The 16,169-nt window shown below is 47.0% G+C and overlaps 7 protein-coding genes across 8 annotated transcripts; 5 read left to right on the top strand and 2 right to left on the bottom strand.

The window, feature by feature from the left end:
- Positions 1 to 962: 962 nt before the first annotated feature.
- On the bottom strand, positions 963 to 1,430 carry LOC6898743 (uncharacterized). Its single transcript, XM_002138694.3, has one exon. The coding sequence runs from the start codon at positions 1,314 to 1,316 to the stop codon at positions 1,014 to 1,016; it is 303 nt and encodes a 100-aa protein (XP_002138730.2). The 5' UTR covers positions 1,317 to 1,430; the 3' UTR covers positions 963 to 1,013.
- A 176-nt stretch (positions 1,431 to 1,606) lies between these two features.
- Positions 1,607 to 3,761, top strand: LOC4804998 (protein lifeguard 4-like). The gene is made up of 3 exons (XM_001361431.5): positions 1,607 to 1,772; positions 2,410 to 2,666; positions 2,729 to 3,761. The coding sequence occupies exons 1-3, from the start codon at positions 1,721 to 1,723 to the stop codon at positions 3,332 to 3,334; spliced, it is 915 nt and encodes a 304-aa protein (XP_001361468.3). The 5' UTR covers positions 1,607 to 1,720; the 3' UTR covers positions 3,335 to 3,761.
- Positions 3,597 to 15,958, bottom strand: LOC4804993 (uncharacterized). Of its 2 annotated transcripts, XR_001452330.2 has the most exons (5): positions 15,322 to 15,958; positions 14,365 to 14,804; positions 6,928 to 7,807; positions 4,111 to 4,455; positions 3,597 to 4,057 (listed from the first exon to the last, which is right to left on the bottom strand). XR_001452330.2 is itself a non-coding variant. In XM_001361428.5 (4 exons), exons 2-4 carry the CDS (start codon positions 14,506 to 14,508, stop codon positions 4,202 to 4,204), a joined length of 1,278 nt encoding a protein of 425 aa, XP_001361465.3. In that variant the 5' UTR covers positions 14,509 to 14,804; positions 15,322 to 15,958; the 3' UTR covers positions 3,597 to 4,201. The 2 variants fall into 2 exon arrangements, 1 of the variants encoding a protein (XP_001361465.3); XM_001361428.5 differs by having other exon boundaries at positions 3,597 to 4,455.
- On the top strand, positions 4,455 to 5,640 carry LOC4804997 (uncharacterized). Its single transcript, XM_001361430.4, has 3 exons — positions 4,455 to 4,765; positions 4,836 to 5,072; positions 5,134 to 5,640. Exons 1-3 carry the CDS (start codon positions 4,598 to 4,600, stop codon positions 5,530 to 5,532), a joined length of 804 nt encoding a protein of 267 aa, XP_001361467.3. The 5' UTR covers positions 4,455 to 4,597; the 3' UTR covers positions 5,533 to 5,640.
- Positions 8,971 to 9,709, top strand: azot (ahuizotl). The gene is made up of 2 exons (XM_001361429.4): positions 8,971 to 9,531; positions 9,591 to 9,709. Exon 1 carries the CDS (start codon positions 9,073 to 9,075, stop codon positions 9,517 to 9,519), a length of 447 nt encoding a protein of 148 aa, XP_001361466.1. The 5' UTR covers positions 8,971 to 9,072; the 3' UTR covers positions 9,520 to 9,531; positions 9,591 to 9,709.
- Positions 9,617 to 10,281, top strand: LOC6898742 (calmodulin-A-like). Its single transcript, XM_002138693.3, has one exon. It carries the CDS (start codon positions 9,744 to 9,746, stop codon positions 10,191 to 10,193), a length of 450 nt encoding a protein of 149 aa, XP_002138729.1. The 5' UTR covers positions 9,617 to 9,743; the 3' UTR covers positions 10,194 to 10,281.
- On the top strand, positions 10,843 to 11,449 carry LOC6898741 (neo-calmodulin-like). The gene has a single exon (XM_002138692.3). The coding sequence runs from the start codon at positions 10,958 to 10,960 to the stop codon at positions 11,411 to 11,413; it is 456 nt and encodes a 151-aa protein (XP_002138728.1). The 5' UTR covers positions 10,843 to 10,957; the 3' UTR covers positions 11,414 to 11,449.
- Positions 15,959 to 16,169: the final 211 nt, after the last annotated feature.

Here is a 16,169-nt window from a genome sequence, read left to right as displayed (position 1 = left end):
AAGGTTTAAACAAAAACAGTCAACAAAAATGTTCAATAAATTAATTTCCTTACGTAGTAATTAAATGCTAACTACTCATTTGCTACATATTAACTACATTTTCATGTAACTACGAAAAGCGACACCTTAAGGGGAAATGTGTAAGTGTTTGGCCGTTTTTTTTTTAAGCCCCATGCAAGCGACATCTTTTAAATAATTAAGATTTTGATGGCAAATTTGATGCTGACTACGAACTAGTATTCGATGTGGCCTGGAACATGGCTCTAAATGGCATTTCTATACGATTTCTACATTGATGCATTGGACAAGAGGGTGCGTCTTAAAATATACTGGAAAATACTAGAAAAATATTATGAAACTGCAAGGTGTGTGAGATGGCCAAGGTGGCAACAAAATCAGTGTGACCGCGGATTTATTGAGAAAATATACCGTCCGACCCTCAGATTTATACCAAAATTTACGATCTCATCGTAAATATTCTGACGAATTTAAATTCTATTATTCACATTCCTTGATTTTGATATTCCGTTGAATAATGCTGACCAACTAAAACCCTTAGCTCTACCCACATAGTTTTATCGCATTGATGAAGATTGAGAGCTAAAAGAACCAATAACCGTTTCGAAGACAGCAGATCGACCAGCGCTACTATCGACTGGATGCGAGTGGTGCGCGCCAAATGGGTATTGTTTGAAAGTGAAAAAACGAAAAGAATACAAATGCAATCCATTGGAATAAATGATTCACGTAAGTACGATTTGAGAGCGAAAATTAAAAAAACCTGCGTGGAACCAGTTTTTCTTAGGTATATCTTTGAAAAGTGTTAAAAAATACCGTGAACGGTCACCCTGCTCTTCTTTTTCTTCTTCCTCTTGACTTTTGCCATTCACACGTACCAGTGTTGCCCTGTTAAGTTTCCAGTCACTGCTTTTTTCCGTTATGTTATAGTAAAAAGCAACATATTTTCCATTTACATTTTTTCTTTATTCATTATTCATTTTAGCTATGAATGACTAATCGAAATTGAATCGCCGCTTTCCATCGAACCGATAGCCATAGGCTGCTGCATTTTTTGTGTCCACCAGCGCAGGATTGCGATGTTTAAAGAAACTACCATGACCATGAGCGGGACGAGAGGCGCTATTTGGAATTCCTTCAACTTCCCGCGGATAGAAAGCCTCGAACATGCCCTCAGGTGGAAGGCAGCATTCTGCTATTTTGGGATCATTTGGATCATAGGGTTTGGCATTCATCAGTGGCATTCGGGCCAACAAGAAAACAGCCAGTATATTGAATAGTTTTGTAACCACATTCATTATGTATCAATTACGCACGCACGCGAGCTGTTTGTTTACTTTTACTTTTCGGCTACAAGACACGACAGAACTGAACCCGCTTAAGCTGTTGGCCGTTGCTGTGGACCAAGTAAACTTACCAATGTTGGCCAAAACGAATGGCTAGTGTAGCATTAATATGAATGTATGTATGTGTTTTGTGTTTTTGTTGTTGCAGACAGCTGTTGAATGCTGTTTGACTTAGCCGGGTTGGCAGCACTACACAAAAAAGCTTCCCATCTGGCATCTTTGAATATAAAGTCCCCCATTCTATCCCCACATTCGCCCACATTATCTACGATTTCGCGCATCATAAAAGCCGAACAAAGGACCACAGTTTTTAAGGAAAATGATTAAAAGAACTTGAATCAAACACACTGTTTAAAATGTCGACTATCCACCAAGGACAGCTGGTTGTAGATCTAACAACTTTGACCGGTAAGTTTGTACCTCCCCGGTCAGAAATATGTATGCAAATGAGTGAGGAATTTCACCGACACAGCAAAACGAATATACAATTCCAAGAAATGGCATTTATTTGCAAGCTGCAAGGGCAGCTGGCACCTCCTTCACATGCTTTTTGTTTACGTTTACAATCCAATAAAATCATTTCCGGTCGAATTCACAGAAGTATAACGGATGCTTTCCACAACAATTTGAAATATAAGTTTATCAAAATGAACAATTCTTCTCATTTTGTTCAGAAAGTACTTCCAATCATTTAGATTTAAGGGCAAATTCACCATCGAGCGTGCGTGTTACCACCCTCAAACGAAGATCATGAGTTCCTGCAGATCTAATTTGTTGGTGTTTCGGCTACATACATAAGCCTTGTGCAAAGTTCATTGCGACTAAACGTACAATGCATTCTGACGACCACAAAATCATCATTATCAGAGCAGACAAAAGTCCCGCTGGAGGCCATGCAAGACAATTCCATGCCCATAGTGCTTTACAGTCTCAGTCCCTCTAGAGGTTTTAAGCTGGAAGGCAGTTCTCAGAATTTTGCATACATATGCATGTATGTATGTACATATTGAATTTATAAATTTGTATTGATAACCGCTAATCGCAGAGCCCCTCAATAATCATGAACGCTATCCTCCTATTCCGTTGCCACCGCCTGAGAGAAGAGAACCATCAACAACATCTCAGGCGTTTGACGCTGCGGTGCTGTTTAAAGCAGCACCGCTCTCGGAGTCTGAACAAATCACAGTACGAGTACCTACCCATGGGTATGAGGAAGTCTATGGGGAGGAGGTTAAGAACATACACTTCGACGACCAGACCATACGCAAAGGCTTCATTCGCAAGGTTTATTCCATTCTGCTGGTAAGTACCTTCCAATAAAAACAAGTATCAATAATGGGATTGACGTTAGCTTACATTTGCAGGTACAATTGCTTTTCACCTGTGGAACTATCGGCCTTTTTCTGTACCACGAGCCAACAAAAATGTTTGTGCAGAAGAATCCCGTTGTGCTCATAGTGGCCGCAGTCCTTAATATCATAGTTGTGATCATGATAGTCTGTATAGAAGGTGTCCGACGCGCTCATCCCACAAACCTTGTTTGTCTTGGAATCTTCACTGTGACAATGTCTCTGATGCTGGGCTGCGTTTCCAGCGTAATGAACGCCAACTTGGTGCTTATCGCTGTTGGAGTAACCGCGTTCCTGGTCATCGGCCTGTCTGTTTATGCCATTCAAACGAAAGTTGACTACACCGCCATGGGCGGGGTCCTAATCACATTTGTGATGTGCATCATCATCTTTGGCTTGAGCAACATGCTCATGCCGAGCCTCACCGAAAATATAGTCTTGTCGTCTTTAATGGCCATTATTGCCTGCTTCTTCCTCATCTACGATACACAACAGATCGTCGGCGGGAATCACGAATATCAGTTCAGTCCGGAGGAATACGTATTTGCCGCTCTCACACTGTACGTCGATGTGGTTCGCATTCTCGTATATATCCTACGGATTCTTCAAAAGTTCAACTAGTGGATTGCTAAAAAGATCCCACGACAGTATCCTTTCGCAAGGCAGGATCCGATCCATGCTCTGCTCTCAATTTTATGGACTTGTTAATGTATTTATTTGCTGTAAGATGATAAGTGATAAGTGATCGAAAAGCAGTGCCAAGCCAACAGCGATCGAAACAGAATGTTGCATCGCAATTGTTGCAACTAATTTTGTTCTGCGCCTGGCGCATTACGAGTGCATGCCAAAGTGCTGTATCCAAAATAGAAATACGACTGTTGCATTATTGGTAATTCAATATTTTATAAACTTAATTTTTTGGCTCGTTTTGTCCTACGGTAGTTACAATAAGTTAATTATACTGTATATCTGTGTGTACGTGTACGTGTATGTGTATAGTTATAGTTATTGGTATGGGTGTAACTATAAAATACAATCACAAAATGTATGCCATTTGATATACTTATGTATTTACAGGGTATTTACGTGGTAGAAAATATCTAAACAGGGGAGTTTAACGATCCTCGAAGCGAAAAACGAGTAAGTTAAACAGTAAGATAAATAGTAAGTAACTAGGGCTTGACTAAAGGGGTTGGTTGTATCGATAAGCTGCACGAGTCTGCTGCTTTGATCAGGTCCTGATCATGGTATCCAGCATCTCAAGTGTAGAGGTTGCCGAGGGATCACGATCCCATCATCGACAAGATGGGAATAGCATGCGTGCTAGCTAAACTAGATTAAAGACTTTTATTCGGTTTAAGGTTTTGCAAATTGCCATCAAGCTTGCTTTGATCTACCGGCTCCTGAGTCTCCTGAGTGTCTGCGTGTCTGTCTGCGGATGCTCGTATAAAATGTTATATCAAATGCTGATCCTACTCCTGCCTGCGCTCAGTCCTCCGTGAACGGATGATCGGATGTCTCGCTGCTGTTGCGACGTCGACTCTCCAGAATGCGTGTTGCCTCCTCCAGGGTCTCCTTGTAGAACATGTTCTTGGCATCGTCGCTGGGCAGCGAGTACTTCGAGTTGTCCCAGCGCCAAGTCAGACCCAGCACAATGTTGAAGGCGGATGCATCGTAGCCGTGGCAGCCGGAGTAGCGATACAGGGGCTTCTTGTTGAACTTGCAGCCGTTCGATTGGGCACCTGGGACAGATACCGCGTACAGAAAAATACAAATTAGATAAACGATTAACTGGAAAAAGCTGTGCTTATCAACTACAAAATTATCATCTAGCAAAGTGCCAATTAGCCAATATCAGCAGTTTAGTTTTGGTCGAGTGATAAAATGGACACGGCGGACACAATAGTAGCGGAAAAATCATCGATCCAGGACACGGCCATTCAATGCGAGCTACTGCTCCCACAAGGACACCGCCAGAGGACCTACGTATTTGACATAGCAGACATTCGCCTGAGACGCCGTCTAGTGGGCCGCTTCTATGGATTGCTAGTCGTAGGCCACACACTCCGCGGAATCTGCAACAAAACAGCATCCCATTCATCCATTCCCATTCCCATTGCAGCTTCAGGTGGCCTGCACCCTGCCCTGCCTGAGGGTGATGTTGGCCTACCCACCGCCCTATCCCGGAGCGGTTGTTTCGTTTTCCTATCTGATGACCCTCTTCCTCTACACGTGCTTTTATATGTGGCGCGATTGGCGGCGACCGGCACCCTACAACTACCTCGTCCTGCTCCTCAGCACGGCGACCAGCTCACTGAACCGCAGCTTCTATCTGATGTACTTGGCCACGTCGCATTGGGTGAGTGGACATCGGTGTGGCATAGCAGTGGTAGGGCGCTGATTCAATGGTATCTTTTCAGATCTATGCCTACCCCATCATCCTAATGGCGGAGCTACTGGCGCTGATGCTCTACTCGGCACAGGATCGCTACAGATTTACCCAGGCTCGAGGAATTCTCATAATATTCCTCGTCTTTTCCATGTTTTCCCTGATGGCCTATAGGCTGGACCTGCTCTTGCAAATAGTCTACAGCATGGCCTGCACATTCGAGGCCTGGTATGTGATCTACGACACCCACTTGATGCTCTGCGGACAACATGGTTACAAGATTGGAGCCGAGGAATATGTCTATGCCGCCGGCAGCATCCACTGCGATATCCCCAGGTGCTTCTGGCGGCTGCTGAAAATGATGATCCTAAGCAAGTTCGTCGAGGCTTTTCGCTGGATACAGGGCTGCTTCACCACTGAGGTTTGTTGATCTGGCACCAGGACCCAGGCACCACATGGCACCGGAATCGATGTTATTTTAAAATTAAGTTTCGGCATTCAAAATTTTGGAATAAAGCCCAGCCCTTCTGTTCTCGAACCATGGGCATAATTTCCCCGGTAGACATCAGTAGACAACTTCCTGGAGGAACCGCTTCCTTCAACCGCAAAAAAGCGCACATATCTCAAGATAATGTAAGGTTGATCAAGGTGTATAAAACCCCTGGCGGGTATAGAAATTTTGTAGAAAAGAAATCTAAAGGGAACTTCCTTCAAATCCTTTGACCTGCTCGTTTCAGCAGGGTCATAGAAGCTCGCGAGTGGGCCCACCGTCCTTTCCATTTGAATATAATTCCCACAGAGCTGCGGCGAGCCAAAGGAGAGGTTTAAGCGCAGGTCCCCAAAGAGAAGGAAATCCAGAGAGTCTTAGATTCGCAAAACCAAGGAAATCCCAATGGCACAGCTACCGTGTACCTGTGACTCAAAAATGCTGGACCAACAGAAACAATAATATAGAAATAATCTACAAAATAGCAGTTTCAGGGTCACACACGATGATAAACCGGACCCGAGATGCCACTGCCACTCGGCTTCATTCGAAGTCGATACAAATTCCAAAAATTCCGATTATTATTCTCATCCGCGAGGCATCAATGAACTATTTCCAATACGGAGGATAGCCAAAGGCTATCGAAAATTGTCGAATCCGAATGTACGAAGATTACTGAGCTCCGGATGTGTGGCATATGCTCTCGCAGTGTTATCAGACCCTGTTCGAAGCAGAGCAGGAGATGCTTATCCCATTCCAGCGAATGTGATCAGGATGATTCGGTTGAGCTACCCATTGGGTGTGGCTTCCAGCTTCCGATCGGATTGATTTACACTTGCAAATCAAACAATCCAGTGTGAACGCATTCACTGTGTGGGATCTACAAGTTGTACACCATGGGTGGATGTGTTTACTCGGGTATAGCATTATGTCTTTACACATTGTCGTGTTGTTAAAGGAATGTCCAGACACCATGCTTGCATTACACAGCAGAATTTAGTTAGAAATGAAATGTCTGTCATCATTTGGCCATAAATCCCAAATCAGGTGAAAGTAATCATACAAATTCACCCCGATATGAGGGCCATCAAGCAAATATCGTGCAAATGGTGGTCATTAGTCCTCCAGGGGGTAGGGGCAGGGGCAAGGACGGTAGTAGATGGTATTGTAGTTGTAGTTGGGGCTGGAGCTGGAGCTGGAGCGGGGGTATGGTATATGATATGAAAGGTAATTTTGATTGATTTCCCCATTCGGTTTGGGGGAAAACCGACAGCAGTCCTGTCCTTAATGACAGTCTTCCAAACTGCCCTCTGTCTGTCTCTACTCCACTCCACTCACCAATTGGATCGATGCACTCCTGGGTGAGGCAGCACTTAAGCCACGGCAGCATGATCTTCTCGGTGACAAACAGATTGTCCACGAAGAAGACCACATCGAGATCGACCATCCGCAGGAATATGAAGTCCTCGGCATCCGACTCGAAGAAGTCGAACATCTTGGGATGGGTGAGCGAGGACACCGCCGTGGGCGTGTTCCAGCCAAGGACACCGGCCACCATGCCGCGACTCTGCAGCTCCTGCAGCTCGTGGTAGCCGCCGCGCATCCGCATGTAGTTCTCCACGAACAGCACCGACCGGGCCCGCAGCAGGGCGTCTTTTATCACAATGGGCCGGTAGGCGTGCGTCCGCTGGTCGGCGACGAACGAGGGGAACTCGGACAGGTCGTAGGTGATGACGGCGCAACGGCTGATGTTGCAGTAGGCGTTGAGGGCTTTCAGTTGCTCCTCCGACACGCCCAGGTCGTAGATGAGCAGATGCTCGCCGGGCAGCTTGACGGCGATGTTCTGGGCCAGCAGTATGGCCGATGGCGCCTGCCCCTCCTGCACGTACGTGACAATGGTGAAGTTGCTCTTGGTGCCATTGTATGGTGTTGTGATCCTCCTGTGCTGCCCCATCTCCTTCTCCCTCTCTTGGTCGTCGGTCTGTTGCGCGTTGGCGCCCGCTTCTTGTGCATGCTGGCGACGCAGATCGCTGAGCTCCTGTTCCGCCTTGGTAGCAGGAGCTGGGAGGTCCGTCTGCGGCAGCTGTTGATGATTCTGCTGCAGCTCGTTTTGCTGCTGCTGTGGCGAGCCATCCTTAGAGGCGGTGAATCCAAGCAGCACCAGATACTTGGCATCTATTTCGAGCTTCTTCCGCTCCAGGCCCACGCGTAGGTTCTCCTGTAGGAAGGGGCAAGAAGAGCAAACGAGATTATGTAAATGAGATTGTCGCAAATTAAGTTTCAATCAAGGACAGAGAGTTGACCCAGATTGCGTTCGTATAGGACTTCTTTCAGGCTGCCCCACGGTGCAAGCCCCAGTTCAGTGCAATCAAGGACAGAATCGGAAACAGAAGCAGTCGGGGAAGTGGCAGTGGCAGTGGCAGTAGCCTCGTCATGGGAGCCATATTAAAGGACACATTTGCCGCTGCCGGAAGCTAGTGCGGGAAATCTTTTTATTGGGTCTCTCCGAGGCGGCGACCAGCCCACAACTCCCCAAACAAATAACTCAAACTTGGCCGCGTGCGCCGCATAATGGAAAAATTTCGTGTTGATGTCGAATTCCTGTCTATTATGGCTACGGGCGAGCGTGCCACATGCCCCTAAAGTGTCTAGAGTCAGGTGTTCGGTTTGGGGCACAATAAAAGCCAGTCTATAGTCGTATCAAAAGATACCACACCCAGAAGATACGCAAATAGTTGCGAAGGATATGCGATATGCGGCTCATCTGCGTGTAATTCTGATTGGATTTTCGTGTAATTCTGAAGAATTTGGCTTTCTCCTGTTTCTGTGTCTGTATCTGTTTGTGTATCTGACTGTTACATCGATCTAATTAAATGTAATATACCCTTTCTACTCGATGGAGGCATATAGGGTATAATTACGCCGAGCACGAGCCCGAGCCCAAAGCCAAAGCAGCCGGCTTGTCGTCGCCAAGCACAAATCGCATGACACCCTGTCGCCTCTGTCGCCAATGGCAGCCCGTGTGTCAAGGACCTTTATTGAACAGAGCGGAGGCACCTGCCCGGCCCTGCCTGGCCCTGCCCTGCCATAACGATGGATAAAAGCCGGATGGAAAATGATCATAAGCCCGGCTATCCTGGCTGGGGCTATTCGACACATGTCCCCGTCTTTTGCATAACTCGTTTATTGATTTTGGAACGCCCTGGCGTTTTGGATGTTCCCCGGCGGCTTTCATTTGATTTTTCATTTCATTTGGCCCTGTTTTCCATTTGTTGTGGGCGCAGCAAGATGGAGACAGTCGTGGGGAATCGATTTCAATAACATGGCGAAATTGTTTGGGTCTCCAAGGCGAGGGGCAACCAAGTGAGCATTGGGGAAACAATCACCCACTCAATCGAGAACATTTTTAGTCCGCCCGTGAGAGTAGTTTGTTGAACAACAAATACAGCAACAGCTACAGCTACAGCTCCAGCTACAGCCGGGATGGAGGATCTAACGGATGAGGAGAACAAGTTCATTGAGGATGCATTCGCTGTAATGGACAAGGAGTCGGACGGCTCCGTCACCGCCAAGGAATTGGCCGTCCTAATGCGTTCCCTGGGCCGCTCTCCCACCGACAACGAGCTCCAGGCGATGATCAACGAGGTGGATGCGGATGGCAACGGCTCCATCGAGCTGGAGGAGTTCGCCAGCATGATTATACGCAAGATGCACGACACCAATCATGAGGACGAGCTGCGGGACGCCTTCCGCATATTCGACAAGGAGAACAATGGCTACATCACGTCATCGGAGCTCAAGTTGGTCCTCACGGCCCTGGGCATGAAGTTGCCCGACGACGAGATAGAGGAGATGATTCGGGAGTACGACATCGACCAGGATGGCCGTCTCGACTTTGAGGAGTTCGTCAACATGATGACGACCCGTTAGCCCCGTCTTAATGTAAGTGCAAATTGATGTGTGCTTTCTCTACTTTCTCTACATCACACATGGTTTTTCAGGATGAGGGCTCTGTCGTTGACATATCTGTCAAAAAAGTTTAGTTTAAGGTTTCACACTTATGTACACTTCGACATCCACAGGACGACACGAAACATAGTAAAAGACAAAAAAAAAAAAACCATAAAGAACAAACACACCCTCCGGCTGCCCTCATGGCTGCCACAAACCTAACATTCGATCAGATCGAAGAGATTCGCGAGGCCTTCCAGGTGTTCGATCGCGAGAACAAAGGATGCATCACCTGCAAGGAGCTGGGAACTGTGATGCGTTCGCTGGGCCAGAACCCCACCGAGGCGGAGCTGTACGATATGATTGACGAGATCGATCTGGACGGGGATGGGACGATCGACTTCTCCGAGTTCCTGTACATGATGTCGCAACGGATGGAGGACCTCGGCAGCGACGAGTCCCTGCTGCTGGGCTTCAAGATCTTCGATCGCGACGGCAATGGCTATATAAGCACCCTCGAGCTGAAGACCACCATGATGATGCTCGGCGAGAAGGTGACGGACGAGGAGGTGCGCGAAATCATGGCCGAAATCGATCAGGATCACGATGGCAGGATCAGCTACGCCGAGTTTCTCAGTGCCATGCGGAGCTAAGCTAAGGAGGGTGCCACATAATGCCCGAAATACTCTACAAAATTCCAATCAACAAATAAACTCGCATCAAGAGCCCCCTTCCGAGGAACTCTTTTACTTTATTTCTCCCTTCTGGGGTCCACTTAAAATTTGTATGGCATTCCTGCTGGTCAGCCGCCACCAGGCGACACGACGCGCGGCACGTGAAGAAGGCTGGAGGGCCGCTTCCTTTGGGGGCTTGGGAGCGCGTGACTCCGAAATGGTTGCATGTGCCTAATGGCCCCTTGGGGGAGCGCCTTGCACGACTGGGCCTCTTTACAACAACCAGAGCCAAGAACGAGCCCCGTTCTGATTACGAGGCAATTTAAATATTTGACCAAGCACCGCATTAACTGTTGTTTACCCCTTCGTCTGGCCGCTTTTATGGGGATTAATGGAAGAGTATAGTTCAATACTCGGAAGCCACATACCACATACAAATCTACATGGGTACAGACATATATTCATATATCTACACATTCCACAAGGTGAGTGGCGGTCGGGAAGGGTTAATGAGGGCTATAGTTCCCATTCCACATCTGCGGGTACTCCGGGCACTCCCCTTGGGATCTCCCACAAACCGAAAGAAAACAGTAGGCATTGGATCGATGTTCTGGCTAGGATCTGATGATAGCAAACCATTCGTTCAGTAACACACGAGAGCTGAAACCGATTCAATCGAAATAACAAATTTTCTTTGGTGAAATTCCAGCAACTTTTTAAACAACAACAAAATACAACACACCATGGATACCGGGGAAATCAGCCTAAGTCCCGAACAAATCAAGGAGATTCGGGAGGCTTTCGCCGTTTACGACAGAGACAACACCGGCGCGATCACCTGCCGCGAGCTGGGGGTCGTTATGCGCTCCCTCGGACAGACGCCCACCGAGGCCGAGCTGTACGACATGATCGAGGAGATCGACGCGGACAACAACGGCACGATTGAGTTCGTCGAGTTTCTCCAGATGATGTCCAAGAACTATCAGGTGCTCAACAAGGACGAGTCCGTGAGGGCCGCGTTCGAGGTGTTCGATCGCGACGCCGATGGGTTTATATCAGCGCAGGAGATGAAGGCCGTCATCCTCAGTCTGGGGGAGAAGGTGAACGACCAGGAGTTCGACGAGATGTTCCGTGAGGTCGATTTGGACAACGATGGGCAGCTGAGCTTCGATGAGTTTCTTTATGCATATAGAAACTAGTCCCCGATCGAATTATATATTTTCCTTCTCTCTTTATCTACGACTTTTACTGGTCTGTAACTACGGGTGGGTTTGTGCCACGAACGCGACCTTGAATGATGGGACTTTCAGGCTCTAGCGGGAGCCCAAGTGTTCCTGGGACGTCGCTCATTTGCTTCCCATTCAATTATTCAAGACTATCGAGCGAATTCGCGACTCAACTGTCAACTGGTTGAGCCTCTGCATCTCTCCCTCTCTACCTCTCTGGGAAAACTAGAAGTGTAAGTAAATTAGTCGAGCTTCAGCAACAGCTACAGCAACAACAACTCTGCAATTTACTCATGCTAATCAAATGTCAGGGGGTCAGATGCGCTTCATCATTGGTCGGGCCATGAGACCTACGACCCTCGCCCTCGCTATCGCTATCGCCCTCGCCAAGTGCAATTTAAATAGATTATCCACCAGGCAGCCGACTAATTGTGCTTCAGCGGGTAGAGGATGGCTGTCATTGATCTGACATCTCATGATGTCTGTCAGAGTTCTCGATAAGACATCCAGAGGTCGATTTCCAAACTGCCGGCCATTGGTTCTAATTTAAGTTCCGTTCCGTTTTTAAGTACTTTCATAGCTGGGAGGGGGCATATTAATATTTCACGCTGCCCCAAAATAACATTCCCAAAGCCGTCATGTAGGGCTCTGCAATTATTAAAAGCTATTCCCTCACTCTATACAGGGGCCATGCTCGAACAATGTCGTCCCCTTCCCGAAAAGTACTTTAGAGAGACTTTTGTAGTCATTCCCATGGTCTTTCGGTAGCTTTTCCATTGACTGCGAAAGGCTTAAGATAGCGAAATACCCAGGTATTGGTATCGGCCAGCACTCGAATAGGGAATGAAAACTTTTCCATTTGCTAGGGTAGTGTATCAGTGCGATGGTCATAAACTTGAATAAACCTTCTAGGTGCAATGTACATATGGGTGTCAGAACAGCTGACGAATTCCCACTCAACGAGCACTTAACAATATGAAAATTATAGAATCAAGAATTTTAGGTACAATTTTACCCGTTCAGCAATAAAAACAAGGTTTAACCGCTGGCAAGCCGATGATTTGGATACACTATACGACTTCTAGTCTCACTTCAAGGATCTCTCCTGACAAGCTCCGTTCTGTGTTGTCAATAAGTCTGAACATATCCGATAGGATGTGGCAAGCACTCAAGTCGAGGGAGAGACACTGACACCGACACCGACACCGACACCTTTTGCCTTTGCGAAATTGATGGAAGCCGTCGTCATGCGTCATGTGTGTCATGTGTGTCATGTCTATAGGTGCAATAGATAAATGTATAATGAAATTTGAATTGAACGCATAACTGTAACTAGCGTTATTGAGTGTCTGGTGGCTGTGGCAAAGCAGTTTAGTGGCTTGCCACTCGCGGAATACAATGAGCCTCCGAGCTTACGGGCTGCTTATATTGTTTCTGTTAATTGCGACTGTGAGAACGGGTTTGGCGGCCGCCCAGCCAATCCAAAATACACATCCGTCAGACTGCAGTTGTGGGGAATCCGCGGGCATGGGTACGCGCCCCATAGATAGGAGTATCCGTAGCCAGCCCCAGAGAGAGCGAGCGAATATCCATTTATGCTTTCGCTATCTTTGTTTGCACTGATACGAATACCCAAATCGTAGAAAACGTTCTTCGTTTTCCGGGCCCGGCCACAGATAACAGCAAAATGTTGTAAACTTTGCGGCAAGGCTCTTTTTTTTATGACCCAATTATATTTGGTTTTATATGCGCATACGTGTTCCGTGAAGAAGCGAAAAACAGCCGCCCAAATGTGCTTTGAATCCGTGCAATCCGTTGTGTAATGATGTGGCGCCCTGCCCAATATCGGATCACGGATGACTTGGTCGTCCCTCGAATCCGTGGCCACTGGTGGCCACTCCACCGCAGTGGAGGCCGGAACAGGAAGCAGCCGGAATCTAATTAATGTAAACACACAATCTTGGGTAAACAACGAACCGGAGGGAGCTGGCATCCCGTTCGGCCTGAATTTGTGCCTCAAAATGAGGCGCCATATGTGGGGGTGGTGGCGGCGAGAAAAGGGCTGGGCAGAGCCCGCACAGGAGATAACAGCCAGCGGTGGCTGACCTCACACAATGACCAACGGTCCGCTCTGTGGGACGATGATGACTTTTGGATTGTTTGCTCACTTGGCAGACAGCCTGGCAGCAAGGCGGCCTGGCGGCTTGGCAGCCTGGCGTGTCTCTGCGAGTGCCGCCCACCCAATAGGACGTGCTTCAATTTGGCTAAAAGCATAAACTGAGCGGAAAATAAGCTTGGTATAGACTGTGTGGGATATGGAATATGTGTGATGTGTGAGCACAGTTCAAGGGCATGTCTGTTGCCAACAAAGTTGGCAAACATCTAACGAGTCCCTGCCAAGAGCGATGATTGCCAGCCAATCTCCCACCAGAAAGTCATTCGATACTTTTCCATCAACATTAAATTATCTTCAAAATATTTTAATTATATTTAAAGTTCAATGTTTCATGTTCCATCTGATAGGAGCAGCAGGTGTGAATCATCAAGAGGTCGGGGCCAATAAATCAATTCGATTCCTCAGGTGACAAATCAGAGATATACGAGTACAACATGTTGCTCGAGTTTTATTTGGGGTGCATTTTTGGGAAAACCTAAGCCACCGGTTTATTAAGACAAATTATGGAAGAATCTTGGGAGTTTTGCCCCGCGCGGGGCTGCGACTTGCCCTGCCGTCTGTCTGCGACAGCTTTAACAGCAGAGCCGTCAGATAAAGGTATCTAATTGTTATTTAATACCCTTATCTAGGCCATTGGTGCGAGTGGGTCTGGTGATGTTAGTGTGGTGCCGTGCTTCAATTGCGTCGATTATCTGTTCGCCAAAACTTAAAGGCCCCAACGCCGCCATGATGCGCTCCTCTGACTCACCTGGAACTCTTTCAGCTGTTGGTGCGTCTGGACGACGATGTTCTTGAATGAATCGTTCGGCTCCCCGGCTGGGCCAACGGCGATGAACACTATCGTTGCGAATATCACCCCGATCAGTATCAGGATCAAGTGTTTCGTGCGCATGGCCGCTAAAATTGACTTGGATTTCGTGTTGTAGCCAATTTTGCGAGCAAAAATGCGCTTTAAAGTGAGTGAGGCCTCCAGTATGATGGTTTTCTTTATAGCCTGTCCAGTATTTGAGTGTTGTCACGCCAGTTATGTTGAATTTCCTCCTCTAGATGTCCTTTTGCATGGCGAGTAATCCAATTATTTCAGCACATATTAGTCTATTAGGTTTTCTTCATTATAATCTTAGCAGTTCCTAATTCTATTGCAGTCGATATTGCCTATAGTGTTTTAAGTTTATTTGCGGGCCTGGCCTGTTAATGAAAAACGAAAGCAAACAACAGACATTATAACCATTTCCAAACAGACTTTTCGATTGCACGTAGCCGGTCATAAATTGTACAAAGAATAAATAAGTAACAAATTTCATTGGTTTTTATGAAGAAATTAGGTATCGGGAAAAATATTTACGTGGGAGAGAAAGCGGAAGATTTTCTTGATTGCGATTTGTATATACACGTATCAATCTCTTAGTCGAGATGCCTAGTAGATCGATTCGGCTGTTGATGTTGGTCAGGTCACAAAAGAAAACAATAAAACGCCACACTGATACACTGATGCACTGATATACTGATACACTGATCTATTGGACTGCATCTGTTAACGCCCTCAATGGCATTCGTATGATGCGTGGCGGCCGCCCTGGTGGGGTTTCGTGGCGCCGAGCCAAAGACAAAGCAAAATGTGCACAAGGTGAGGGCAATGGCTCAATGAGCAGAAGATTGTGGCGATGCGATGACAATGATGGGCATTGACTGGCGCTCAACTTACAATTTGAGTGGCGCTCAACAAGGGGCTCCGGCTATTTTAAGTTTCGGCTTGATGTGCCGCTGTCGTTGCCTGTCGCGTTTCTCTTGCTGCTGCTGCTGTGAGTGAAGGAGGTCTAGCACGAGTTGCGGCAGGCAGCACATTTTGCCGGCGCAGCTTCCATTAAATGGGCAGACACTCTGATAAGCGCATTGCACAAAAAAGGCAGAGAATTGCTATTTGTTTCTATTGTCTTTACATAATTTTATTGTGTGTTCGCCGACATTCACTTTCGTTCCGCGAGTGGAATTAGGATTTGAATATACTATTCGCTCCACGTAGAACGGCTAAAAAACAAAACACTTGACTGCGATTCAATCAGACGCGATGCGATTGGGCTGCAGCTCTGTTGTTGTAGTACATATGTATGCAGCACGTCCGCAGGGCGTGTGTGAGCGCGCATCTGTGGGTGGTGGAAAACCGTAGGGCAGGGAAATCAATCAGCACGACGGAGAGAAAACTACACAGCACGTCGTATCGTTGGACATTCTATTCTCCGGCGCGACGCGGTCGTGGTCGTTTGTGAATTAACTTTTTTCGCGAAAGCGCGTTCGGACGCGGTGAACAGCTGGGAAAATTATATGAAAAAAAGGTATGGACAACAGGCAACATGGTCCAGAAAATGCAACGCCTGCAAGGTAAAATCCACCCCATTTGCTCAACATACCATGGAGGGAAGCTTATAAAGAGGTATGCACAACTGGCATCAGGGCCCAGAAAACGAAACGCATACAAGGTAGAATCCACCCCATTTGCCCAATGTGCCTTGAATATACCCAATATACGAAAACGCGATTTTGTCTTCAGGTATA

This window comes from Drosophila pseudoobscura, chromosome 3 (assembly GCF_009870125.1).
Source record: "Drosophila pseudoobscura strain MV-25-SWS-2005 chromosome 3, UCI_Dpse_MV25, whole genome shotgun sequence".
Lineage (NCBI taxonomy): Eukaryota > Metazoa > Arthropoda > Insecta > Diptera > Drosophilidae > Drosophila > Drosophila pseudoobscura.
The sequence above is the reverse complement of the archived record's forward strand: the minus strand, read 5'-3'. Positions and strand labels throughout refer to the sequence as shown.

What these genes read in the sequence shown, in the direction of transcription:
- LOC6898742 (XM_002138693.3), top strand. Translation starts at nt 9,744, where the DNA reads ATGGCTGCCACAAACCTAACATTCGATCAGATCGAAGAGATTCGCGAG.
- LOC4804993 (XM_001361428.5), bottom strand. Translation starts at nt 14,508, where the DNA reads ATGCGCACGAAACACTTGATCCTGATACTGATCGGGGTGATATTCGCA. An exon ending in AACAGCTGAAAGAGTTCCAG is followed by an intron (nt 7,808 to 14,364) that starts GTGAGTCAGAGG and finishes CCCTTCCTACAG; the next exon opens with GAGAACCTACGCGTGGGCCT. An exon ending in GGAGTGCATCGATCCAATTG is followed by an intron (nt 4,456 to 6,927) that starts GTGAGTGGAGTG and finishes TATCTGTCCCAG; the next exon opens with GTGCCCAATCGAACGGCTGC.
- LOC4804998 (XM_001361431.5), top strand. Translation starts at nt 1,721, where the DNA reads ATGTCGACTATCCACCAAGGACAGCTGGTTGTAGATCTAACAACTTTG. An exon ending in AGATCTAACAACTTTGACCG is followed by an intron (nt 1,773 to 2,409) that starts GTAAGTTTGTAC and finishes CGCTAATCGCAG; the next exon opens with AGCCCCTCAATAATCATGAA. An exon ending in AGGTTTATTCCATTCTGCTG is followed by an intron (nt 2,667 to 2,728) that starts GTAAGTACCTTC and finishes TTACATTTGCAG; the next exon opens with GTACAATTGCTTTTCACCTG.
- azot (XM_001361429.4), top strand. Translation starts at nt 9,073, where the DNA reads ATGGAGGATCTAACGGATGAGGAGAACAAGTTCATTGAGGATGCATTC.
- LOC6898743 (XM_002138694.3), bottom strand. Translation starts at nt 1,316, where the DNA reads ATGAATGTGGTTACAAAACTATTCAATATACTGGCTGTTTTCTTGTTG.
- LOC4804997 (XM_001361430.4), top strand. Translation starts at nt 4,598, where the DNA reads ATGGACACGGCGGACACAATAGTAGCGGAAAAATCATCGATCCAGGAC. An exon ending in GCTTCTATGGATTGCTAGTC is followed by an intron (nt 4,766 to 4,835) that starts GTAGGCCACACA and finishes TTCCCATTGCAG; the next exon opens with CTTCAGGTGGCCTGCACCCT. An exon ending in ACTTGGCCACGTCGCATTGG is followed by an intron (nt 5,073 to 5,133) that starts GTGAGTGGACAT and finishes GTATCTTTTCAG; the next exon opens with ATCTATGCCTACCCCATCAT.
- LOC6898741 (XM_002138692.3), top strand. Translation starts at nt 10,958, where the DNA reads ATGGATACCGGGGAAATCAGCCTAAGTCCCGAACAAATCAAGGAGATT.